The following is a 27413-nucleotide window of genomic DNA, read 5'->3' as shown; positions in this document are numbered from 1 at the left end:
GAATCAGGACGCCTGGGGCAGAGCAGATGGGATGCTGCCGGGTTGGTCCAGTAGCGCCCAGAGCGGTGCTGTGGGACCAACCAGCTGCGCCCCAGCTGCTCTGCCACAGGCGACGGAGAAAAGCCTAGTCTGCTGGGGGGGGGGCGTACTAGCTGCGCACCCCCCCGCCCCCAGCAGACCAGGAAGACGCGGGCGGCGGACCGAGACGCACCGCGGTCCCGCCGCCCGGGTCCTCCAGGCTTTGCTTCCGGTCTCCCTAGTCTGCTGGAGACCAGGAGACCAGGGAGACAGGGAGCAAAGCCTCTAAGGACGCCGGCAGCGGGACAGCCGCAGCGCGCCTGGGCTGCCCCCCTGCCGGCTTCCCCTGCGGCTTTGCAAAGCTGCGGAGGGGCTCGCACAGCGGAGCAGCCCAGGTGCTCTGGGCTGCCCCCCTGCCGGCTTCCCCCGCGGCTTTGTTAAGCCGCGGGGGAAGCCGGTAGGGGGGCAGCCCAGGCGCGCCCCTTTGCTCCGTGTCTTCCTGGTCTGCAGACCAGGGAGACGCGGAGCAGCTTTTCTTGCCGGGGAGAACACGGGCGGCGGGACCGCGCGGTCCCGCAGTCCGTGTTCGTAACTGCAGATCCGACGTAAGTCGGATCCGCGTAAGTCGGGGACTGCCTGTACAGAACAGTGTTGTGCTACATGAGCGTTGTGTCAGACAGCCACTGCAATTCTTGGGTGGCAGGTCAGATCCCATAATTAGAATGTGTTCGGACACATCAGGAAAAATCAGTGTCTGTTCATGTAATTTGGTTCCCCATGAAACTGCATGTCTGCGTCTAGATTGGCATGATTTTCCAGAAATGCTTTTAATGGAAAAGTTTTCTGTTAAAAGCATTTTCAGAACAGAGCATCTAGATTTGCGGAAAACAAATCCGAGCTGTCTACACTGGCCCTTTTGCGCAAAAGCTTTGCGCAAAAGGGACTTTTGCCTGAACGGGAGCAGAATAGTATTTCCGCAAGAAGCACTGATTTCTTACAGTAGGAAGTCAGTGCTTTTGCAGAAATTCAAGCGGCCAGTGTAGACAGCTAGCAAAATTTTCCGGAAAAGTGGCTGATTTTCTGGAAAAACTGGCCAGTCTAGACACAGCCCATGGGTCTAAACCAATTGGCAGATAGTCTGACCTTTCATATCTACAATAACCTGAAGCTGTTCTGGAATGGCTTTAAAAAAGACAACAATTTAGCAGCATTCTATAGAAATAAAGGCTCTCTGGAGAAGTTTGTAAGTGGAACTCCAGAGTGGGTAGAAAAAGGAAGGAAGAGCCATGGACAAAAGACAGTGAGGGGGAATTCAGAAGAAAAGGGGAAAAAAGCTCAGACCCACGCATTATATATCATAGACATTACAACTTAATCTTTGGTTTTAAAAAGTGAAAATATCTCAGTTGTTTAACACTTATGAACACTCTTATGAAAATGAACCAGTGTGGATGAGTTTGAGACTTTTTTTGAGAGCATGCACATTTTAGTTCCAAACTTTGCCAGCCTTATGTATTTCAATTCACCCACTCCCCCACAGCAAACTCTTTGAATGGTGATGGAGAGATGTTTTGACCCCCCAGCAATAACACCTTTAATTTCTCTCTCTTTTGCCCTCCAGCCACCTGTGAACATGGGTGCAAATATGGCGAGTGTGTGGGGCCAAACAAATGCAAATGTTTTCCTGGATTTACAGGGAAAACCTGCAATCAAGGTTTGTACACCTCCTAGTTCTTCAAAAAAAGAGGTTTTGATCATTGAGAGCCTGTCCCCTTGTCGTCAGCTCCCTGTGGAAAAGTGTGGGGGAGCATCAGCTATCACCAGTTTAACTGGTTTAGGAATGGATTTGTCATGGATGATTAAGACTCCATGTTTGTCATGAAAGTCACAAATTCCATGACTTTCTGTGATTTCTGCAGTGGTCAGTGCACCTGGTACTGGGGGCCACCTGAGCAGCTCTTGGCCAGTCACACTGGCCACTGCTGGAGCAGTCTCAACTACACAAACCTCCAACATCAGGAGTTTTGGTGTGGAGGCGCTCAGGGCTGGGGTGCAAGACGGTGACTATCGGGGGGCTCAACTCTTCACCCCATGTCCTGCAGGCATTGCGCCCACAGCTCCCACTGGCCATGCTTCCCAGTCAATGGGAGCTGCAGGACTTCAGGGCTTCAGAGGCAGCATGGGGAGCTGGGGCTAGGACCTGAAGGTTACTGTTTCCAAGGAGCCAGGTAGGAAGCCCACACCACCTCTGTCAACTCCTCTCCTCCCCCCCCCCCCCAAAAGCACCTGTGGCCAAGCCATCTCCTCCAAGCACCCGCAGTGCCCCAGGACCGCCCCCCAAGTTTTAGTCAGGTTATACAGTAAAAGTTATGGACAAGTCTTGGTCCGTGATTTTTATTTACTTCAGATGATCTATCCATGGCTTTTACTAAAAATACCTGAGTGTAAATCTTAGGCTTATAGATGTTTAAAGAATAAATATGGAAACTAAAACAAATAGGTAGTCTTCAGTGAAAATATTCCACTTATCTGTTCCCTATACATTAAAAAAGTCTCTCTTCTAGATACTGTACTTATCTATCTATGGTACTTACAGCTCTATATATCCAAGTCCTTTACAATATTTACACTGACTGTTCTCCTATAAGGCAGGTCAGTGACATGAGCGCTTTTATACTGATGGGGAACTGAGGCACAGAGCAGCTAAGTAACTTGCCAAGTGTGTGTCAGAGCAAAGACTTGATCCTAGGTTTCCCAGGTCTTAGACTGTAATCCAAGCCATTGGACCATGCTTCTACTTTAAATGAAATTTGATATGGTAAAGATATTGAAGAACAAGTATTCAGTGTTCTGAGCTCATCTTGTACACTTCCTTTCTTCAGCTTATGCATCCGGGATTTGAAGTGTGTGTTTTTGGCTGTCCTATATTTTTGCTCACTGAGAGTATCTGATGTATGCAAACAGTTTTTGTATTGTTCATAGTACAGTAGGACCGAAAGGCCTTGATCAAGATCCCACTGCATTAGGCATAGTGTTTGAGTAAAAATAAACTCTGAGCCAAAGAAATGAAAGAAAGGAGACATTATAAATGTGCTCCCCCTACTTGTCTAAAATAGTCCATATGTGGTGGCCTTCCAGGCAAACTTCAAAAGACATACATTTGTGAGAATTTGGGTGTAGAGCTAAGAGCATGCTTCTCCCTACAATCAAGGGGTGGAAATGAGTTTTCAAGATTGGCTTGCTACATTCTTATTCAAAATTATTGTCATTCTGTTGGATTTCTATTATATTATAGGTTGGAGCACTTAGAATCTTGTATAAGCATCTTATTTAAATAAATTATCTTGATCATTTTATGGATGGGGAAATGAGATGCAGAATGATTAGAGACATGCCCAAGGACAAACAAGAACTCAGAATCCAGGAAATAAACTCAGAAATCCCATTCTAGTTCCTTAACCACAAGTTTTTCTTCCAAACTGAATTGATAGACACTTAACAATTTTCTTGGGCCTTTTGTTTGTATATTGTAATCTGAATTTGAAAACTCTGAAATTAGCACATCCATCGTTGTACATTCAGAAACTTGAGTGCATAGTTTGGCTTCATAAGTTTACAAGGTGCCTTTGAAAATTTTGCAGAGACTGTTGCTTTTTCAGTGTTTTGGGCTCTGCTTTAAAATGTTAAGCAACCAGATTAAAAGGAGTCTGTCAACTTTACATATTTAACTGTCTGCAAAAAACAAAAATGAATCCCATATCTGAGAACTCTGCAAATAATGTTTTGAAGTTATTTTCAAACCCCTTCAGAAAAGCCATTTATATTTTTCTTCCCTGTTGACATTATTTATAAGGAATTTTCCACATAAGGAAAAAATGATTCTACAGAGGAAATAGTGAATTTACTATATGCAGTGGGTAAAAATTTCAAAAGCACTTAAGTTCCATTTTTCAAGAGAAGCTCATAAGATAAAAATTCCTAAAAGACAATAGCTCCTAAGTCACTACAATAACTTTGCAAAATATTTCCATTGTTGAGTTGAAAAAAAAGCCTGTTTATCAGTGTTACAGTAATCTTGTATGTTACATGAAATTATAGTAACTATACAATTCAGTTTTAATTTCCAAATTGGTGTGCGTCTCAAATGTATGAAAACCAACATTTTGAGTAATATCATGTTTCCTCTTTTTGTTGGAATAGGTGCTGACAAATTCTTTTGCAGATGTATCACTACTAGACTGTTTGCTCTTAATGGCCTGGAGATTTTCCTCTGGCCTACAGGCCACACTGACACGTGAACAGATGCTGAGACCATTAGAACTGGAAGTGAGCATGCTCAGCCCTCTGAGATTTCTCTTTTTTGAAATCACTGTGTCATGAAACACATGATGTATGGACTGTGTGCAGTGATGTGTTTTGTTATAATGAACTCTTGAGTATTTGATAAACAGGTTTCAAAATAGTGAAAGAGAGACAGTTGCCAAACAGTTTATGAAAGTCACAAAACCAGGTACTGTTCATATACAATAGGATTGTTGCCTGTATTGTCAGCACTGGATTTCACTCCAGGTAAATTAGATTCTAGGTGAATTAGATGCTAGGCGATTTCCTTCTCAGCAGAAACTAGTTACTGGGAAATTTAAAAACGAATATTGTTCCTTTCTTGCCCTTTTCAAGAGTAGTTTTTAAAAAATGGGTAAGCTAACCTAAACTCCATATTCCTCAAGTGAGAACCCTCCGCTGTGCTTCTGCTTTTCAGATTTTATTGACAGGTTAGGTTTTGAGAATTGAATTTAGAACATTGATAAAAAAGTCAGCTGTATCAGTTTCCTTTTAAAACATATGATCACCTCTGTCTCCTTAAAGATTCATGCTTGCCATGGTATCATGGTTGATGCCTGTCCCATGAAATCTTTGAGTTATCTTTTTCCCTATGTTGTGTGACTGACTGGTTTTCACTTTTAAAATTTTTGTATGGATGTCAGATGGGGCACTAAAATCTCTAGCTAGAATAAGAAAACATACGCTTAGCAAATGTTGTAATTTCAGATCTCTCTCCCCTTTGCAGTCTGCCAGAGATTCCACTGTAATCTGTCAAAGGCAGCAGGCTCTCCTTGCTAGTTTTTATAGCACTCACACAGATGGTCTGCTGAATTCCTCTCTTGGAAAGGGTTGGATCATTTTCTATCCCAGTGCTTTTACTTTGGGGAATTTAAGGCATGAAGTAACATTATAACCCTGCATTTAATACAAATCCCTGCATTCATTTCATTCAAATTATTTCTGCAGATACGAATGAATGTGGATTGAAACCCCGTCCCTGTGAGCATAGATGTATGAACACCCATGGCAGCTACAAGTGTTATTGCCTCAATGGCTACATGCTTATGCCAGATGGCACATGTTCAAGTAAGTAATGTATATTACAGGATAGGGCATAACTTTGATACATAGATTATCCAACCAATATCTTATCACAAATAGGGTTGCCAGGTGTCCGGTATTCTACTGGACAGTCCGGTATTTGTGCTGTCTGGCTGGTAAAAAAAATCAGAAAATACCGGACATGTGCAATGTCCTGTATTTTCTGATTTTTCCAGTTATACACCTGACAGAAGCCTGGCATGGGCAGGGGGAGCAGCTGCAAGACAGAGCCATGACTGGCGCTAGGAGCCTGTGATTGCACAGATACCTGGCGGGGGTGGAGGGAGTGGCTGGGACTCACCAGGATTTTGCGCAATCACAGGCTCCCAGCTGAGATGCAGGGCCGCAATTGCCTCTCTGGGCGCGTCAGAAGCCCAGAAGCCTAGTGGGGGTGGAGGGAGTGGCTGGGAGGCGGGACGCGATTGGCACTGGGAGTTCTCTACAATCATTTCAGCTGCAGGATAAAAAGGAGTTCTTCTAAATTCTTTTATAGCCTTAGCTTTAGAGGAATAGAAAACAATGAAAATAACATACACATTTGCATGATTACTTCTAAGCCTCTTTACATAGAGATGGTGTAGGATGAAGACTGTTTATAATAAAGTTAAGTACAGGCAGTCCCCGACTTACGCGGATCCGACTTATGTCGGATCCGCACTTATGAATGGGGCTTTTCTCGCCCCGGAGCTCACGGGCGGGTCGCCACCCGTGTCCTCCGGGGCGAGAAAAGCTTCTCCCGGTCTCCCTGGTCTGCTGGGGGGGGGGTCCAGCAAAGCCGTTGGACCCCCCCCCCAGCAGACCAGGGGGACAAGAGCAAAGCCGCCCAGGTGGCGGCTTTGCTCTGGTGTCCCTGGTCTGCTGGGGGGGGGGTCCAGCGGCTTTGGTCTGCAGGGATACGGGGAGCAAAGCCTTGGAGCACGCCTGCAGCGGGACAGCCCAGCAGCACCCTAGCTGCTCTGCCCCAGCTGCTCTGCCCCAGGCGTCCCTAAGTCAGCCGCTGCTGAAACTGACCAGCGGCTGACTACAGGAAGCCCGAGGCAGAGTTGCTCTGCCCTGGGCTTCCTAGAATCAGCCACTGATCAGTTTCAGCAGCAGCTGACTTGGGTCGCCTGGGTTTCTTAAGTTGAATCTGTATGTAAGTCAGAACTGGCATCCAGATTCAGCCGCGGTTGAAACTGATCAGTTTCAGCAGCGGCTGACGCCAGTTCCGACTTGCATACAGATTCAACTTAAGAACAAACCTACGGTCCCTATCTTGTACGTAACCCGGGGACTGCCTGTATTAAACATAGCATGTGTGTTCGTGGCAGTGGTTTTTTGCTCAACACATTTTTAGCCCGCATGTTCAATATTTTTTGGGAGACCATCTGGCAACCCTAATCACAAATGACTTCTGTGCAATCATGGCTAGTTTCTAGTTTCTCTCTTTGTCTCTCAGGTTCCTAGGTTTAGTGAGCACTAAAGGATATGCTCTCCTGTGGCAGTATTTTTAAAGGTATGGATTACACTAAACTAGGGCACAGTTGTGGTTTAGAGGAATTTTAATCCTTAAAAATAAAACCTTTAGACAGTTCAGTAATGTTAGGGTAGCTAGCATAGCCTATGTCCTCAACTGTGCTAGTGCACCATATTAGAAAAACAAGGCAGATGAAGTTCTCTTTTATTGGAGCAATTTCTGTTGATGAGAGAGCCAAGTTTTAGAGTTAACACAGCTCTTCTTCAAAATCTATATAAGCTCAAAAGCCTGTCTCTTTCTCCCCCGTAGCCCAGCTGAGCCACTTGTCGGTCCCCACATCACGCTGGGCTCCCATTCCTTCCAGCTCCTGCAGTGCATCAGGACTCTCTGATCCTAGAACATCCATGGTCCTTCCTGACCATGGATGTTGCCAGACCAGAGAGTTCCAATTTAGAGCAGTGCGACCTGTACATTTATAAGATGAAGTAGTGATTCTGTGAGACAATTGTAAGATGACAAAAAAGAAGTGGTTTGTGCCCACGAAAGCTCATGATACCATTTACATATTTGTGTTCGTCTCTAAGGTGCTACAGGACCACTGGGTTTTTTTTTTTTTTTTTTACTTACACACTAAATATGGCTATCCCTCTGAGACATATACTGCAGTTAGCTTGTTTACACATTCTGTGTTGGCACAAAGGGTTCTGAGAGTGAAAATATTTTAGGCCAGTAAGCAAGCTATTTTTATTCATATTATTACCATTTTTGACCCAAGCAACCAACATTCATGGTCTTTCAGCCTGTGTAGATGTTTGATGATAAAAGCATGTATTTCTTTGGTGCAGTCTTATTAATTCATAAAAAACATACTGCAAGGACTCAAATGGAAAGAGATGGTGTCTTCTTTACTCACAGTTCCAAGAGCTATACATTGATCAACCCTTGGGGCTGACACACTTCTCACCCCCCACTCAATGGTTCAAACGGACTAGAGTGCCTTAGGACCCCTGTGTCTAGCTAACCTTTCACTTCAGCCCTTGAGCCTGTCTGTTCTTCTCTCCTTCTAAGCCTCATTTCTAGAAGAAAAGAAGGTGGTTTTCCAACTCATTTGGGCTTTGTCTCTAAGGGTGCATCTACAACTGCAGTGTTTTTCCAGAAAAATGGCCATTTTCCAGAAAAACAATACTTGTGTCCACACTGCCATTGAGTTCTTTCAACAGAAAGTCAAAAGAATGGAGGTTTTTTCCCAACGGCGGTACACCTCTTTCTACAAGGAAGAAGCCTTTTTCGAAAAAAAAGAGGTCTCCAGAAAATAACACAGGTGCCATAGTGGCCACTCCATCCATACCAATTGCAACTTAAATGCAAGATAGCATCTATTCAGTATGGATGCTCTCTTTCGAAAAAGCACATCACTTTTTCATTGTGCTTTTGCAATGTGGACTTTCTCTTTCAAAATAAGCTTTTCCGGAAGATCTCTTCTGGAAATAGTGATAGAAATGTATCCGTGTTAGTCTGGTGTAGCTGAACCAAAATACAGGACTATGTAGCACTTTAAAGACTAACAACATGGTTTATTAGATGATGAGCTTTCGTGGGTCAGACCCACTTCCTCAGATAAAAAAAAAAGAGAGAAGCTTTTTCCAAAAGAAGCTTGCAGTCTAGACATAGCCTAATAAGGTCTGGCCATCCCAAGTATTTGGGTTAATTAGTTTCAGACCCACATTATTGTCTTTGGCTGAGAGGAAGTTGATGTTTGACTGCTCGTTCTGCAGCAAGGTACTTAGCTACCTATGTGGCTTCTCCTACTCTACAGGTAAGGATTGTGTCTTAGGTGTAGAGAGAGCAGCATGCTTTTCTGGGGACCCTGCTATAGTTTGGAGCAGGAGGGACTAGTGTGGACCAGGCTCTGATACTCACAATAGTGGGGGAGGTTCTGGTGCAGTCATATCTATTGGGTAATTTTTTTTTGATGACTAAACAATGTGATTAACAGAATAGATGCTGAGAACAGTGAATGAGATCATTCTGTGCAGCTGAATATACAACATGCAGTTTAGTAAAAGAGGTGGTCTAGTTTCCAATCTAGATTCTGACAAAGGTGTGTTTTTTTTCAGACTCTAAGACGTGTGGTATGGTGAACTGTCAGTATGGATGTGAAGCAGTCAAAGACGAGGTGCGGTGTCTGTGTCCATCAACTGGACTTCAGCTGGGACCAAATGGAAGGACATGTATAGGTACGTGTGATGCGGTTTTCCTGCTTTCGACTTTTTCTGCAGGACCAATACAGAATGGGATCCTGAATCTTAAAAAAAAACTTCATACCGAGGCTGGTGTTGGACTAGTGACCCCTCTCCACACGCTCACAGTTGGGACCTCTTGTTTTCAGTGTGTGAAAAAGAAATTACCCCTACTATTTTCAGATCATAGGAAACAGTAGTGGTGTGCTTAGAATCCAAAAGGCAGTTTTGTCACTGACAAATGATCATGTGCAGGAGTTAAACAGGAGGGAACTTTTCCACAATGTACAGCCCCTTGCTCACGGCAAAGCCAGAGGTGACCCCACACTTGGGGCTCACTACTAGTTGCATAATATGTTTAGAGCTGACTGCAAGGCTTCCATGCTGTTTCTGTCTGATAAAGATCACCACTTGTTTCAGTTATCTGTACATTCACAAGCACTGATTTTGTCCTTTTCCTGGGGGGGGGGGGGGGGTGCTTAGCCCATGCTTTGCCCCAAGCTTCAACACTATCTCCCCTATCTCTCCATGCTTTCCCAAGCATGCTCCACCCTCACTCCTCTTCCTCCCCTCTCCATGCTTCCTGCATGTTGCTAAACAGCTGATCCACAGCAGGTGGGAGGCACTGGGAAGGATGGGGAGGTGCTGATCAGCAGGGGAAGGTGGAGGAGCTGGGCAACCAGTACGTGCCCACCCACCATTTTTTCTTGCATATGTTAAAAAGCTACTTTATTCCACTAAGGATGTTTGTTTCAAATTGGGGGAACATAGGCAACAGGAAGTTGTGGGAACATAGGCAACTAGATGCACACCAGAAATCTTAAACTTCATGCTTATGCTTTCTTAAAGGGAGGGCAAAAGATCTCTTTCAGGTTTGTGTGTGCCACTGGCTTGAGGCTATAGATATTCATTTTCAGAATACTGTTCATTTTGTGCAACAATAAATATCATTAGGCTCACGTGTTCATTTGCAAGCTGCCACAAGAAATTGTAGGTGCACCAGGCATATGCAAACTTAGCAGTTTGACACACTCAGCTTCCAAGACCATTTATGTATCACAAAAATGTGGAGAGAATTTGTAACTATAGCTGGGCAATAAGAGATTTTTTCCCAGTTCAGTGACAGTTCTAAAACACTGAAAAACAAATTTAATTCAGGTTGAATTGAATCTAATTTTTTTTTGAATTTGTGGTGATTTGAAAAAGTGCATCTGTGTTTTGTTGAGGAGCAGGGATTCAAATATAGGGCTCTAGCATCCCTGATGAGTGCCCATACCACTGTGCTCATAATTATGAGGGGCTGGGAAGAGACATGAGCAACATCACCACCACCTCTATCAGAAAATGGCAGGGGAGAAAAATGGCTGAAGCTATTTGTGTGGCAATTTACATATAGCTTCAGGTTGATCATAAGGGCACATTTTGTTAAATAAACCATTAAAAAATACCTGCACTTAGCTCTGCTCAGAACAAAGAAAACTCTCTGATCTGTGGTTGAACCTAAAGCATAATAGAAATATCTTTTCTTGCATTTTATAGTATTCAGTGCCAAACTAAGAAAGGGGCTTTAGGGGATGCAGTCTTGAGTTAAAGGAGACCCTGAAAAAGATTTCTGAACTGTCAAAAGTGCAGATCTTTTTGTGGGATTCCCTTAGTCCAGGGCCCTGGGCTGTTGCTGCTGAAGCCCCTGCATGTTATCTGGCCCTGCCTGGTGAGGGGAGAGGGAAAGGATGTGGTTCTGCTCTCTGCCATCCCCCTTGCTGGGCTGCAGTCACATCACTGCAATTGGGAAAGATGCATCCCACCCTGCCCTCGTCTTCAGGCTGTGCCCCTAAAGCTCTCATTGGTCAGGAATCCCAACCATTGGGAGCTGCAGGGGATAGTGGCCACAGTGCCAGCAGGTGAGGGCAGGGCAATGCAGCCTGGGCTGAGCCACCTGTTCGCCCCTTCCCCAAAGTGGAGCTGTCCCAGGTAAGCACCCCACATCCTAACTCTGAGCCCCATCCCAGAGCCTGCTAAGGCATCCTAACTCCTGCCCAGACCCCATCTGCCCTCCCCTTGTCTTTAGCCCACTCCTTCATCCCAACACCTCAGATCCCAAACCCCCTCCTACCTTAACCCCATCCCGCTGCTTAGGGGGCCTCACAAAATCTAATAACCCTGAGCCCTCAGAAGAGTTAATTCGGCCTGATAGTATTACCTGTGAAAATGCCTTTAACATCGAAGAGATTATGATGATTTCAGGCATTTACACCATGCTTATCTCAATGGTATCTGATCAAACTACAAATGACTTGGCTTGGGATCTGGATGATAGAGAACAGCTGTGGAGCCAGTATGTGGCAGGAGCAGAGGAATACAGTAGCTATTCAATTTCAGATGTTGCTGAAAGAATACTTTTTATAGGAATTCACTCTACAGCCCAAAAGCATATTTTGGATCTTAGAGAGCTATCCTATGTCCAATGCACAGGAAATAAATTTTAACTACATTGACAGATAATATTATGCATAACCTTTCAAGCAACAGATCAATTAGGCACATCAACTTAGAGATGCTTCTCTAACAAAAGACAGTTACCACAGGAATTATCCTTTTGATACAGCTGCAACAACACACACCATGCACAAATTTCCTATGACCTGAGTGTTTTATCACTCTGTGAGTTACAGAGTGAACCCATATGGAGACTTGGCTCAGTTTCTAAATCATAAACATGTCACGATGGGAACAGTGTTTCTTTCCTTTAAATGTGTTGTTTTGGGATATATGAGCAGGATTCCCTAACTAGCCTCCCATTGTAGTTTTATTATTAACATTTGTTTGAATTATTTAAGAGCTGTTTTAAGGCAGACAGTCCGGAAGCATATGTTTAAATACAACAAGGAAGTATAGAGCCTCTAAATTTTTCTTTTAGCTATTCATACATTTTGATTGTTTCATATGTTTCTTTAGCTTATAAAGCACCATCTCGGTGCATTCAGCATTCTCCTTAAACTAAAAAGGAGATTAGATAAATTCTAATGCTCCCATAGAATTGGTGTACTCATGAGCAAAAGGAAGGATAGTCCAGGGGTGAGGGCATAAGCCTGGGACTTGAGAGATCAGTATACAACTCCCTTCTCTGTCACCAACCTGTGTGACTTGGGCAAGTTGTTTAGTTGCTCTATGACTCGTTATTCTCATTTCACAGCTGGGAAACTAATAATTCCAACCTCACAGGAGTATTGTGAGGATAAATTAATCAAATATTGTGCCGGGCTCAGATAACAAAGCACTAGGGATCATGAAAGTGCTTACAATAGATGAGCAGCTCAACAGAAAGCATTTAGTCTAAGTAAAATGGGTTGAAAATGCTGCACTATTTTTGGACCTGAAGAGCAGCACACTTCATTCAATTTTAAAAACTAGCAACTATTACCTAGATTTGCACTTATTATGACTAGATTTGCAACACCCACTTAATGTGCATCTGCTTTTTATATTGGCCTTCAGAGGCATATAATTAACTATTATCCAGCTAATCACCTAAATAGTGTGTGCACAATTCAGGTAGCTGGTCATCTAGCTGATAATATATGAATTCACAATTAACTCTATACATAATCCTGAGTCTTGTAGGCCACATTTTGGAAATCTGGGCCATGATCTGTACACTGTCTGGCAACACTTCCCCAAGAATCCAACGGAATAAAGGCTGGGAATGATCTGGAAATAAATGAGCTCTGTAATAATTACTCCTTAAGGTAAAAATCCTTCCTGATCTGTACTGTGGCTATTCTGCATTCAGCACTCCCTCTTTTATCAGTGGGTCTTCAACATTCATTCCAGGTGCAGATTAGACAATAAAGATCAAGGAACTCAGAATGAGCTTTAGGGGAAGACTTTGACTAAGTGAGTTTGAACTTTTAGAAAGTAGACATACAATGGAGATATCTTAAGAGTTTTAACTATGTGATCCAAAATTGACTGCAGTGTGACTTTTGTAGCTAATATCCTCACACACACAGCAAAACACATTGAGGGGACTGTGTAAAACTTGTTATACAAGAAAACTTGCTCATACTCTGTCATTCTCATCTCTCTTCACATGCAAGTGCCTAAACCATCGAGTTTAAAATATATAACCATTGAAGAACCTTTCAGAGGCTATGTCTACACAGCAGCATTATTTCAAAATAACTGATTTTATTCCAAAATAACATAGTCATTGTCTACACTACAAGCAGTTATTTTGAAATAATGGAAAGCTGGAGGACTTCTTACTCTGACTCCTGTAAACCTCATTTTACAAGGAGTAAGGGAAGTCAGAGGAAGAATGCTCTTCCTTGGACTTCCTGCTGCGTAGTCAGCGCCAAAAGCCAAAATAAGCAATTTTGACTTGAGCTACGACAATTGCGTGGCTTAAGTTGCATAGCTTATTTCTGCTTTAGCCCTGTTGTGTAGATGTGCTCAAACAGTGGATCTCAGGCATTATCCATACCAGGACCCCTTCCCCATTTATCAGTAAGGACAGGGTCATCATGTGTCATTGACGGCTGTCTGCTAACCCTTGGGAGTCATAACTTCCAGCTTGAGTTCTACCCATAATTTCATACTTTTCAGCGAGTGTCAAAAGATTTCCCCCTACAAGCAGCAGTGAAAGAAGTCTGCTGTTTTTTCTTCACTGATGCATTCCCAACTCTGCAAAAGGCCTCATTTGTAACAGTCCTCTGTTTCCCCACCTCTCCAAAAAAGAGAAATCACAACCCATGTAGTTCCCCCCCCACCAACCTACATTCACTTTCCATGGCCATATGACAGGAACCTTTAATGGGTTCCTGCTGGCTCCCAACCTAACTTAACTTGGCAACTCTCAAAATTTTCCATGCACTTGGTTTAACTGTTGTCATCATCATATCCACCTACCCCCATATATAAAGCAATCCCCAAATATAAGATCCACAGGACATGTTTTATAACATGGACATTTTGAAATGTGTGTTTCCAATGACTGCCATGACCGAATTACACTGTGTAAATGACAGCATTTGCTGTTTCCTTTTGTCTTCTGCTTGATCTTACCAATTTCCATTTTCATTGCCCTAGATATTGATGAGTGTTCCACTGGCAAAGCTATTTGCTCTTATAACCGCAGATGTGTCAACACATTTGGAAGCTACTATTGCAAGTGTCAGATTGGTTATGAACTGAAATATGTCAGTGGCCATTATGACTGTGTAGGTAAGCTTTAAGCAGTAGTTTGGTTTGTCTCTTCTCTTTCTTTAATGTACATCTTTCATGTTATTACATGGTAGGCAGTGGATTTTGACATAAGCTTCAGTATTTCAAAATAGACCGCTGAAAGTGCACCTCAGAATCAGATCTAAAATATCAGTTAGAGCCCTCATTGCGACACTGACTAAAATCACCTGCCTGATTATTGAAAAATTATGTGAAGGACATCAATGAAAATTTACAATGGTAGTGTAAACTAGTCTGTCACAGAGAGTCGACAACAGTGAGTCAACAACACGGCCGATGGCCCTCTACTGCGCTCGCTTGCGCCTTCACCCGAGCTGGATCCGTCGGTCAGCGGAGTAGGGGGGTTCGGGCCCGCCCCCTCTCTGAACCCCGGCCCAGGGCCCTAAAGGCAGGGACCCAAGGTCCCTCCCTAGCGGATGGGGGAAATGCCCCAAAACACACCTGCTCACGGGCTCCACGACCCTGCCCTGGGCCGCTTCCTACTCCACCAGGCCTCCCGGCCCGCCTCTCCCGCGTTATCCCCTCTCACCTCTCCCTTCTCCTTCCTTCCTGCTGCTCCGTTCACCTCCTCCCCCTTCGCAGTGCCGGCCCCAGGTTTAAATCCCCCGCCGGCTCCGCTCCCCCTGTCCATCACTTCCTCCACGACGCCTCTCAGCCTCCCTTCCCCCCTTCCCCCGTGACCTCATCAGCCCGCGCCTCTCTGGCCCCTCCCTCCTGGGCCTTGTCTGTCGGCGCCCTTTGCCTCCCAGCGCACCCCGCGCCGGGTCCTGGTGCGTCCGCGCAACCCGACGTGCTGGGCCTGTCCGGGCTCCCCGCCCCCCGGTGTGTCCGCCCGGCGTCCCCCCGCGCGCCCTGAGTGCGGGGCGGGAGCGCCCCGTCACAGGCAGCTGCAGTTTATATTACCTTATCTTGCCAAGACCTCTGTAGGAAATTTTACAGAAAGTGTACAATCATTTGCAATCAAGTCTGCAACTAGGGAACAATGGATTATAAGGGAGTGTTCAGTTTTCATTTAAGGATGCTAATTGAAGGCTTGCTTGCCTCGGAGTAAATTCATTTTTTGGCTCTGATCTGCAAAGTGAGGTGCAGCTTCCTATGCTTTCATTAAGTTGCGACACAGTAGAGAGAGATGTTTGTACAGCTCAGAGAAGGAAAAAAATAACTGTCTGGAAAAAGTGGGTTTAAATTACTTTGAAGAACTCTGTTACGCTTTGGGTCTTTCAGGTGCGGAGACAATACAGGTGAAAGGACTCTTACATCCTCTTGACATTTCATTTTTGTATCTGTGTATGTTATACATCTCTAGTGCTCTGTTGCAGTCCATTAACTAGGGGACTCACATTGTGTGTAAGAAGAGCTAATTTGTAGCGTATGTAGCAGGCATTGAAAAATGTTGCTTTGATACAATATGTAAGGGCCTACGAGAATTGGAATTACACTGAGCACATATAAAAGAGAACTAATATTTCGATTTTTTTAAGGCAGGTTTAAGAGAGTGGAGTCTTGTTTTCCTATTGTACTCAAATCTCAGAAGCCTTAAAACTGAAAACCTATGAATATGTTCATAGACAAAATGGAGACCTGGCATAAAGATTGCAGGTCTAAATCTTATTGGCAAATACATCCACCTTTTGATGCAGAGTTCTCCTCTGTTGCATGAGTGTCCATGCCAAGCCATTCTTTGCATCTGTACCTTTGAACTTCTGTGTGTGAAGTATGGCTTAGTATCACTTCAATGGGTACAGAACTCTTAGGATACTCCTAGACAGTGGTGCTATTTCGGGATACAGCCAGTATCCCGAAATAGCGTTTTCCGCATCTTAACAGCACACCTGTTATTTCAAAATGCTATCGAAATAATGGGTTTTCTATTCTGACGTGCCAGTAAACCTTGTTCCACATAAATTAAGGGACTTGTTGGAATAGCGGCCTATTTTGAAATTTGGCGCTGTGTAAACAGTGTCAAATTTCAAAATAGACTGTCGTGAAATAAGCTACACAATTTGTGTAGCTCAAATTGCATAGCTTATTTCGAGCTAGCGCCGTTGTGTAGATGCACCCTGACTTTGTAAGAATGTAGCTCCCTCCTGTGAGAAATACCAGAAAAGTTCTTGTCATTCAGTAACAAAATCAAATGGAGCAATAAATTAAATCAGTTACTTCCACTCTTTAATATGTTCTGATTTCAGTTTAACACAATACTTTATTGAGTATATCAGTTATATTTCCAATAACATAATGAATGTGCCTGCCACTTCTCCAGTAAATCCCCCTGACCTGCCTATCTTACAGTCTACAGGCACCGTTCTGCCACCCTTATTTAAAATGGATTGTTCCTGTAAGCAGTTACTATTCCATGCAAGGGGGGCATATTGGGATCTAAATGTCTATATTTCATCACAGTAACGATTATTCTCATGGGCCCTTTGTATTTTTTGTTAGGAGGACAACATTCACAGTCTCAGTTCCAGTCCTGCTATCATTGTAGTCAGAAAAAAAAACACGTCATTGACTTCACTGGGAGCAAAATCAGGTCCTAAATTATTATACTGTCATGCTCAAACATTCATGCCAAAAGTTGTGGTCTTGAGAAACAAAAATCCATTTTAGAGCAGAGTCTTCAGGACATTCTTGTTCTAATGCTGGTGCTTAAGCTGTCTGAAAATAGATGACTGCCACAGGCAGATTGTTATGAAACTATGATTTGAATGAAATTTTCACTGAAGTATCCCCTTTCTAGATAAAAATGAATGTGCTGCAAGTACGCACAAGTGTAACATCCATGCAGAGTGCCTCAATACTCAGGGATCCTTCAAGTGCAAATGTAAACAGGGCTATAGAGGTAATGGATTTGAATGTTCTGGTAAGTAACTGTTTATCCCTGGATGTGTGTTGCTTTTACTGTTATCAGGTAACTAAGGAATGATTATTAGAAGCCAGTCCTGCATTCTAAAGCCAGACAAAACTCCCATTGAAATTGTATATTGAAAACACATATTGAAAAAATAATTTCTTAGGGTACGTCTACAATTCACACTTATTTCAAAATAAACTATTCTGGAATAGTTATTCCAAAATAGCTTATTTTGAAATAGCACATCTACACTGCAGAAAAACCTCAGACTTAGTTTGAGGCAGGCTTCTCTAATGTATACGTGCTATCTCAATTTATTGCTCCAGGAGGCACTGGGGAGGAATAACTTAGAATGGCTCTGGTGAAGGGCTATTTCGAAATAGAAGCAGTGGAGCATCTACACACACCTTATTTCAAAATAGCTATTTCGTAATAAGCATTATTCCTCAAAGAATGAGATTTACATATTTCAAAATAAGCCATCCATTGTTTTGAAATTATTTCGAAATAACGGAATGGCTGTATAGATGCTCGCATTGTTATTTTGAAATAACGCTAGTTATCTTGAAATAACGGTGCAGTGTAGATGCACCCTTTTTACATATATAATAGAATGATTCTTCTGGCCAAACTATGTTCTGTTACACTGGTGGGATCCCAGTTGTGTAATGGTAAGCAGAACATGGCCTTCTTTCCGTAAAGAAGTCTGCTGCATTTTTTCCTCAGAGGCATGGCCTCTTCGACATTTTTCAGACCTTTCTAGAAGAAATGCAAAGCAGCTCCAGGCAACATGAATGTGGAGGGGAAATGGGGTTGCTTTTTGTGCTAAATTGCCTTTGTTTATAGTTTTGTCTTGTGTCTTCTCTGTCCACAGAGATGTGTATGTCTATTCATTAATGAAAATGATCCTCCAGAAAAGGAAAAAATAAAAGTAGAAGACAAGAGCAGTCTTTTTAAATGCACCTTCTTATTTTCTGGGGAAGGCCTCTCCCACAACTTAATTTAATAAATCTTTCTTGGGGAGATAGGAATGTGTTTCCATTCATTAAGGAAAAAAGTTGTGAACATATTTTGATAAGCCCTTGGCTACTGTGACATGCAAAGTAGATTTTTCTGTGGGGCCTGTTCCATTAATCCTATTTAGGTACTTCGTTATGGACCTCCCTCGTCTGAACCTCCCAAGGTCCCTTCCATCCCTGCATTTCTGATTCTATTTAATTCTGTCTTACACTAGTACCCCAAAATGTGCTAGTACTTTATATTCTATCCAGGTTCTTATTCCCATTACTGAAATACCACAAACCTTGTAATGGTGTCTTAAAAAGCATTTCTTGCAATTGTCATATTCTAGATGCAGTACACAGTGACAATTTATGCAGAATTTTTTTTTCTTTTGCATCAATACTGAATCTGTTAGGCACCCAAAATTCTTTGACCAAAACCTGAAAATTTAGAGTTGGAAGTTCAGTTTCTTCTTCAAGGAGTGTCCCTGTGGGAGCTCCACCTTAGGTCTTGTGGCACCATTGCATGTCTACACGGAGCTTTTCAGTAGCAGTGCCCTCAGGCTGCGGCCATAGCTCCACCACAACTTCCCCCGGCACCGCATACACCAGGGCCAGCATCATTCACCACGGAGGAGGAGCTTGGGGTATCCTAGGTGCCCACAACACCTCTCTTCGGCACCAATGGCACTCCCGCGTCTGGCAGCTTCCTATGCTTGCTTACTCCACGTTCGGCACCTCCTTTGTCGAGTGAGGATGAAGATGACCCAGTGGTTGGTACCCATTCCCCAAGGCATTCTTCCCCGAAACAGCCTCAACCACCAATACTGCCAGGGGCTCAGCAACAACCTCTACAATGGTTGCCCTCTCCCATGCCTCTACTCTCCAACTGGCCTTATTGGGACTTGTGGGCACCATATCGGGTTCAACATCAGGCATCAGGCTCATGCCGACGGCCCGTTTCCACAGCATCATCCCTGCCACCCATTGACAGGTCGCTCTATCAAGAGGAGGTGGAGATTGCTTCCAGTGATGATGATGAATCAGCCTCTTCTCATCTGGCAGCTCACATATCTTCCTCCTCTCCTGATGACACCCTTATGCCCCCATCCCCTACAGTGGATGATGACTTCCGCTCTTTTCAAAAGCTCTTTAAATAAGTAGCTGATGTTCTTGAGGTCTCCCTGGTCAACCTCCCTGACACCCAACACACACTGACCAGCATACTCCATGCCACGCCAACCTCCAAACTAGCCTTGCCCATGAATCCTGCCCTTGCCGACCCTGGCAAGATTATATGGCAGATGCCAGCTATGATTCCACCAGTCTGCAAGAGATCTGACTGCAAATATTATGTGGTACCACAAGGTGCGGACTTCCTCTTTTCTCATCCTTCCCCCAACTCTGTAGTGAAGGATGCTGTCAACCAAAGGAGTAAACAGAGCACAACACATACTATCCCGTATGACAAAGAGTGGAAGAGGTAAGATCTTATGGGAAGGAAGGTTTATTCCTCAGCCTCGCTTCAACTACATATGTCGAATTATACAGCCATGTTGGCTAAAAACATCCACCACATCTTCGAACAACTATCACCTTTTATTGATAACTTGTCAGAGGTTAAGAAACAACAGTTCTCTGCCAATATAAATGAAGGAATGCTGATCTCCTGCACACCCATTCAAGCCACCCTCGATGCATCCGACACGGCTATTGTCATGAGGAGGGCCTCCTGGCTCCACCTGTCAAGATGCAGGCCGCAATACAGGACCTCCCCTTCCAGGGATCCAAGTTGTTTGTGGACACAACCGATGCATCCCTCCATTCGCTCAAGGATTCCAGAACAACTTTGAAACCCCTTGGGATCCATGTGCCTGCAGCAAAGCGCAAACAAAATAGATACTTTAACCGGAGATATAAATCTTCTCCTTTCAATCAGACTCAGAGGCACTTTGACAACAGGAGGAGACAACGTCAAACCAAATGCAGACAGACAGTTGACCAGCCAGCTACATCTCAGCCATCTACCTCCAGGCAAACATTTTGAAGGTCAGATCGAGAGTCCAATACTGTCCCTTCATACAGAACAACTGCAGTCCTCCCTTCTTTTCCGCCACTGTCTCCTACCCTTCTTCTACCAATGGACAGCGATCATGACCGACAAGTGGGTGTTAGAAGTCGTAAGAGTGGGATACTGCATCCCTTTTACCAACTTCCCTTCCACCCGTCCTCTCTTCCCGTCCCTCTTCAGGGACCCATCTCATGAGAGCGTTCTACAAGAGGGATCAACCGTCTCCTCCACCTGGGTGGCATAGAACTAGTATCTCAGTATCACAGAAACAAAGGCTTCTACTCCCCTTATTTCCTCATAACAAAAAAATCAGGAGGTTGGAGACCAATTCTTGGTCTCTGGAAACTCAACCACCACATTCTCAGGAAGCGCTTCAAGATGGTGACTTCAGCTACCATAATACCAGCCCTAAACAAAGGGGACTCTTGACCTCCAGGATGCTTATTTTCCTGTATCCGTGCATCCTGCGCATGGCAAATACCTCAGGTTCAATCTGGGCACAGCACATTTCCAATACACAGTGCTGCCCTACAGACTTTCCATGGCCCCAAGGGTCTTCTCAAAACTCATTGCAGTAGTGGCATCCCACCTCCGTGAATGAGGCGTATCTATATTCCTCTGCCTCAACAACTGCCTGACTAGAGCACCTACCTACCAGGAGGCCCTCAAGGCAGTCTCCCAGGCCATGTCCTTATTCCAGATTCTAGGATTCCAAATCAACCTAGCCAAATGCAAGCTCCAACTGGCTCAGACCATAGAGTTTATAGGGGCCTATCTCAACTGCATCCAGGCAACAGCCTCTCTTCCACACCACTGATTCCAGGCAATCAAGCACATTGTCAATGTGCTGCAGACCAGCCCAAAAATTCCTGCAAGAACTTGCCTACAACTTCTAGGCCACATGGCAGCGGCCACATCAGTGGTGTCGCACGCCAGGTTACATATGAGACCAATGCAGTGATGGCGCTGAATGGCATACAGGCCCCATTACACCAATATCAACAAGTTGATTTCACTCCCAAACAGGATCAAGCACTCACTAGATTGGTGGGCAGATCAAAAAAAGTGTGTGCACTGGGGTACACTTCCACAGAGCTCCCCCGACGAGTGCGATCACGACAGATGCACCTTGCCTCCTAGAAAGGACAAAGGCACTTCATAAAACTAATGGACTTTTCATCTCCATCTCTAAAAGCTCATTGGGTTTGAAAATCTCCACACAGAGAATTTCCAAGTGGATCATAGACTGTATCCGCCTGGCTTACACCAGTTTGAACCAGCAGCCCCCGCTGCAATTGTGAGTGAATTCTACAAGGGACAAGGCAACCTCTGTAGCCTACCTTAGCAGCATTAATCGAATGGACATTTGCAGAGCCACAACATGGTCTTCTGTGCACACTTTCGCCAGACATTATGCCCTGGACACTTACCTGAAGTGGATCACGGAACTTGGACTAACAGTCCTCACCAAAGTTCAACACTATTATTAACTGAAGCATCCGCCTCCTAGCACGGGTACTGCTATATAGTCACCTAAGGTGGAGCACCCACAGGAACACTCCTCGAAGAAGAAGAGAGAGTTACTCACTTCATGCAGTAACAGAGGTTCTTCAAGATGGTCATCCCTGTGGGTGCTCTACCACCCGCCCTTCCTTCCCTCTGCTTCGGAGTTATTGCTATTATTCTTCCGGGGTAGAGAAGGAACTGAAGGGACAGTAGCTGCACATGCGCAGTACACCGGAGGGCACTACTACTGAAAAATCTGTCTAGACGCACAATAGCACCTCAAGACCTAAGGTGGAGCACCCACAGAGACAACCATCTTGAAGAACCTCCGTTACTGCACAAAGTGAGTAACTCTCTCTTCTCATGGAAATTGTAGTTCAAATGTCATATGCTTGTATTTCCCACCATATAAACTGGCCTCCCCATTCAGAGTGCATCACCCAGGCTGTACCACAGTGGCTCAGAAAGAGGGGATACTGTGGTGCCTTGTGGAAGACATAGCCTGTCTTACAATACAATTTAACATTAAGCCAAACTGAAATACAATATTTCTATTTGGTCCCACAAACAAAAGTAGATGCAGAAATGTCAATGTTTCATTTTGATAGAAAATTTCTGTATCAAAGGTAGGGATTTTGTTTAAGAAAAGTTAAAATATTTCTTAGTCATGAGTTATTTTTACTCAAACAGAATTATTTCAAAGATAAATATGCATCATCCTGTAACATTTTACAAGTGACTTGAATCAGAACCAAGGAAGAATTTTTGAGCTTATGTGACAGTTCTTGCACACTCTACAGGAGCTAGTCCTATAGAATAATCCATGTTAGAGATTGAAAAATCCTATTAGACTATCTATTGCCTGCCTGCCAGTCAGGAATTATTCACTACAATACAGTTTCTAGTATTCTGTCCTAAGGTACCATAAATTAGCAAATATAACCCGCGTCCATGTATAACATGCACTCATGTATTACCCACAGTTTTTCTATCGTGTGTAAAAAATATATATAAGATTACCTGCGGAAGTACATAACCCGCAGAGACTTCTGCCGCCTTATAAAAGGCTGATTTTATCATGTTGCTCTTGTCTTTTTTTAATATGAGTAAAAATCAACTTGCATAAGGCGCGGACATGTATACCCCAGAGGCGGGGGGGCGGGGTGAAGAGGGCGTGGTTGGTAAAAACAGAAGAGGGAGGAAATTGGCACATTATTAAAACTTGCGTATTATAGTGAATTAGGAGCTCTGAGCACCACAGAGAACAGAGAAATAACTGAGATAAATAAATACATTAGAAACCTGGACAGAAAGGAATGAAATGTGAATTCTATTAGGAAAATGTATGCAAGTCAAGGTAGAGGAAAGTAATCTAAAATATACTTAGTGGGAGGCAAACCTGGACAGCATTGGTGCTAAAAGAGATGTGTGTAGTAGCTGACAACAAAATAGACATACAGACTTATACTGAACAGCTAAGTACTCCCATTTCACAAGGCAATGGGTGTGAAATCCTGGATCTGTTGGAAGTCAATGGGAGTTTTGCCATTAATTTCTTCAGGATCAGGATTTCACCCTGGTAGTTCAGGGAACTTGTTAAGTTTGCATGATCAGTCTTAAAATGATACCTTATCTGGGAGAGGAATCACTAGGTCTGGATAAGTTTTGTACAAGATACTATGATTTTCCATGGCAATGGTATTAGATTTTACTTATTCACAATAAACCAAGTGTGATGTGAGAGGTTAGCCATGTAGTTCTCATTGCTTGTAACAATAATTATGTGTCTAAACATCACTGATTAATATAAGAGGTTAATAAATGTTAAATGCAGATGAGGGTGGCTATTTTTAATTTGTATGGTGAACAGAATACAGAATACTACATGTAATATGCCATCTGGGTACTTCAGGGTTACTTTTGCCTCTTGGTTTGTAGATTTGGCTGGTATGTGGGAGTATTTCTGAATTGCCTCCAAGAACCTCCAAAAAGTGTAACCTTTTTACCTTTCCCTAACCAGGTGTTAGTCATTCCCATATCTGGCCTTCATCTTATTCCAGTCCATTGTTTTTGTCAGGCCTCTGTTTCTCCTGAGTTCTGATTATGTGTTGACTAAGCACATTTCTTTTATCACACACTTGTGTGTGTACTCTTTAGCCTTTTATTTAAGAATAGAATACGAACAGTTTTTACATAAGCAATATGGAGTCCTGGGAAAACAGGAACTGATTCTTTTAATTCACTCTTTGTATGAGGTTATTAAGAAAGCAAGGAAAAAGCAGTCCTAACTTTGAAACTAGAAGCTTCATCCAGCATTCTGGTATGAGCCAGCTGGAGACTCTGCATTCTTATATTCTTATGTCTTGTTGTCCATTCTTAGGTTGCACCTGGACACAACTGGCCTTATCTCCCATCTGTCTAGCATATCACTTTGTCCAAGGTGATTTTTTTTTTTTTTTTTTTTTTTTTTTTGCTCCTCTCATAACATGCAAACCTCAAGTCTGGTTCTGTTTTCTACGAACTCACCAATCCTCAATAAAGCATAGGCTAATATGGCAGGATTTCCAAAAGCTGTTACTATGAGACTTTTAATTCCATTTAAAGTGGAGCCCAATACTGCTAGCATCCTTTATTCAATAACTATATGATCCATTTGCTCTCTTATGTATTGTCTGCTGAAAGTCTCACTACTTGCTTTAGGCAAATAATAATCCAGCATTGGTCTCACTATCTCTTTCCCTACCTGAAGTGTTGAGATTTTTAATGAGAATGTATTTGATTTGAAAATTTGATTATAACGAAGTTAGCTAACTACATTGACTATTAACCTGCTCCTGAATAAATAAAGAACTTGGCTGCAGTGTCAAATCCCTTTACTGTCTTATCTGTATCGTCAACATTTTTTTCACTCAATTTTATGCATCTCAAAAATTAAATGAGCTTCTTCCTGAATCACTCTTGAAATGTTTTAATGAGAGTTTCTGAAGTAGTAAATAGGTTTTAGTGTGTTGTGAGAGTAATAATTGCAATAATTCCTAACGGAGAGTGTTAACCTTTCTGTAGGGCTATGTCTAGACTACGCTCTATTTTCGAAAGAAGATTCCGCAGGAATTTGCATATCTTCTTCTGATCTCACTTTCAAAAGTGAAATTGGTGTGGACATGGTTTTTTTAGGAAAAAATCCTTTTTCAAAAAAAAACGCTCTTCCTTAAAAAATGAGGTTTATGCAGTTTTTTTCCGAAAGATCCACTTTCAAAAGTGAGATTGGAAGAAGATATGCAAATTCCCAAGGAATTGCCTCCAAGGAATTTGCATCTCCTCTTTCAAAAATAGAATGTAGTTTAGACATACCCTAAGATTTGTAAACTAGCCTTCGTAATTTTGGAAATTTATTGAATAGTATCTACCAAATTTTGAAATGGTAGCATTCTCTACTAAATGCAATAGATTTTTAGTTATTACTCTGAAACCCTACTTGTTGCATCTCCTATTAAGTTCTATAGAAATTTTCCATATACTCTTTCACTTTTATATATAAAGTTGTAAACTTGTTTTATAAATTAACCTGGCTTTTAATTATCCTAATGTGAGGTTAAGTTTCAAGGAGGAAACAATATATAGGAGTTGACAATAATTACTCTACTCTGTTGGGACCAGTTGGTTCTTATGGCTGGGAATTGGTACATAGTAACAGAGGCCTGGGTTAGAGAAATTTACATCTCTATCTTTTTATTGTTGTTCTCATGAACAACATCCCACTTTGTACAGCACAGCACATAAAAAGCAGGAATCTAACAATTGTTCTATGCTCTTTCCAATTCAACCTGCTTAACTCAGGCATTCGTTACCAATTCCTGGGTCTCCTTATCTTCCACAAAACCTGTTGATGGGAAAGACTCACTTTTAGCCCTTAGCCTCTACTGCTGGGTTTTGTTTGTTTAATTCTGTATGAATTAAAGTACTTTTGAAAATGGATGCATTTTCATATGGGCATTATAACACAAAATGTAAAAGAATGACAACACGTACTAATCTACATACCCCAGTGAGGAGATGTATAAAGAAGGGCAGGGGAGAAATGGATCAAATTTGTTGATACTTGCATGGAAGTTTGTGTTCAATAAATATAGGATTATTATGAGTTTTTTCCCTCAAATTCCAGCCTCACATCTTAAGCAGTTTGGCCTGTGGCTTTTTCCATTACATTCTACTGTCTCGTGAAGGCTCAGGCTGTTACTTCCTGTGATGTCCATGTATAGAAGTTAGCAGACTCTGATGACAGTGGATTCTACAGAACATGATGTGGGAGCATAAGATTTTCCATTTGAATCTGGGGAAGATGCTTCTGGGAGTAGCTAGTAATTTCCAGGCTTAAATTTAGCACCTTAGACTAGTTTAAGACAGGAATCATAATGGAAAAGGGATTAGTGATATCTCCATAAAGCAGCCCCCAGCCCAACCTTCATCCATTAATGATTCTAAAATGAGTATGCAGCTTTTCATAATATTACAAACCACAAAGGTGTGTTTGGACTGTGCACTTTTTCTCCCCATATTTTTATCACGTCTACGGGTTGGTTTTCTTTTGCAATTAAAAGGAGGACTGGTTTTCTGGCACGTTATTAGTTTGAGCTATAAGAATTTTTTCACTTCAATAGGAAGACTTCAAAGCAGAAACTGAAAGCAGATGTTCAGGTTTGCTGGGCAGTCAGACTTAACTTGAAAACTTCCATAGCCTCTTTATTAAAAGCCTAAAGTTTTGTGTTACTGATTTGTGGAGAGGAAATTTGTTGTGAATGGGGTTTTCCTGTTAATTTTTCTTTCTGTGTTCTGAGTAGATTCAGTGAACCATATTGGCTAAATTATACAGTATGTTCTTCATAGCACCATCCTCTGGGAGAAGGCTTGCTAAGCAGCCCATTAAGAAAGTCATGACATGCAGATGTCTGGCAAATAAGCTTGGAACTATTAAGCAAAGGAAAGAAAAATAACATCTGAGATTTTGATTTATTTATACTAACATAGGTTTTCAACCTCATAAAACCTGAATACATCACTAAGTACCTCCCAGAGCAGCTGCTTTTGTCCATATGGGACAGTTCATTGAAAAAGAAAATATAGTCATTTTTAGCTTAAAGAAAAAGCATCAAATTCAAACTAATAGTGATGTGTTAAAACAGGAGCTGATGTGATCTTAGTATCTGTCCCTTTACACTCCATGTTACACATTTAATTATTTATTTTTAATTGCTGGGGGGTTTTCCGCTGCTACTATTTAAAGAAAAACAAGAATGCGCTTCCCATCCATTAAAATACAATTAAAAATCATTATAAATCCAAAGCAACAGAAACCCCCTCCCCAGATATATGACCACAAGGTAGAGGAAGCAAAAAGGGAAATATCCACTTCTCCCTCTACCCCTCAAACTTGTAAAATAAACTTCTCACACCTCACCTAACATTTCCTCCCCCGCCACCCCCCAAGTATCTTCAAAGGCCATTGTAAAGCTCTGCTTACATATTGATGATGTTCTGTAGGCCAAAAAGTCTTCTCCTCTAGAGCGCTCTGGAATGCTCAGGTCTCATTAACCTGTATTGA

The 27413-nt window shown here is 42.7% G+C and overlaps 1 protein-coding gene across 4 annotated transcripts in view; it reads left to right on the top strand.

Moving 5' to 3' along the window:
- EGFL6 (EGF like domain multiple 6) overlaps positions 1-27413 on the top strand; it is a 66351-nt gene that overhangs the window by 13542 nt on the left and 25396 nt on the right. The window contains exons 3-7 of one of the 4 annotated variants that reach the window (XM_075914762.1): positions 1640-1732; positions 5308-5427; positions 9016-9135; positions 14227-14361; positions 17123-17224. In XM_075914762.1, coding sequence (XP_075770877.1) covers positions 1640-1732; positions 5308-5427; positions 9016-9135; positions 14227-14361; positions 17123-17224 — 570 coding nt within the window. Of the gene's footprint in view, positions 1-1639; positions 1733-5307; positions 5428-9015; positions 9136-14226; positions 14362-17122; positions 17246-27413 lie in introns of all 4 variants that reach the window. The other 3 variants (XM_075914752.1, XM_075914763.1, XM_075914773.1) reach the window with 3 other exon arrangements.

This window comes from Pelodiscus sinensis, chromosome 1 (genome assembly GCF_049634645.1).
Source record: "Pelodiscus sinensis isolate JC-2024 chromosome 1, ASM4963464v1, whole genome shotgun sequence".
In the NCBI taxonomy this organism is placed as follows: domain Eukaryota; kingdom Metazoa; phylum Chordata; order Testudines; family Trionychidae; genus Pelodiscus; species Pelodiscus sinensis.
This window is presented reverse-complemented; position numbering and strand designations above follow the sequence as displayed.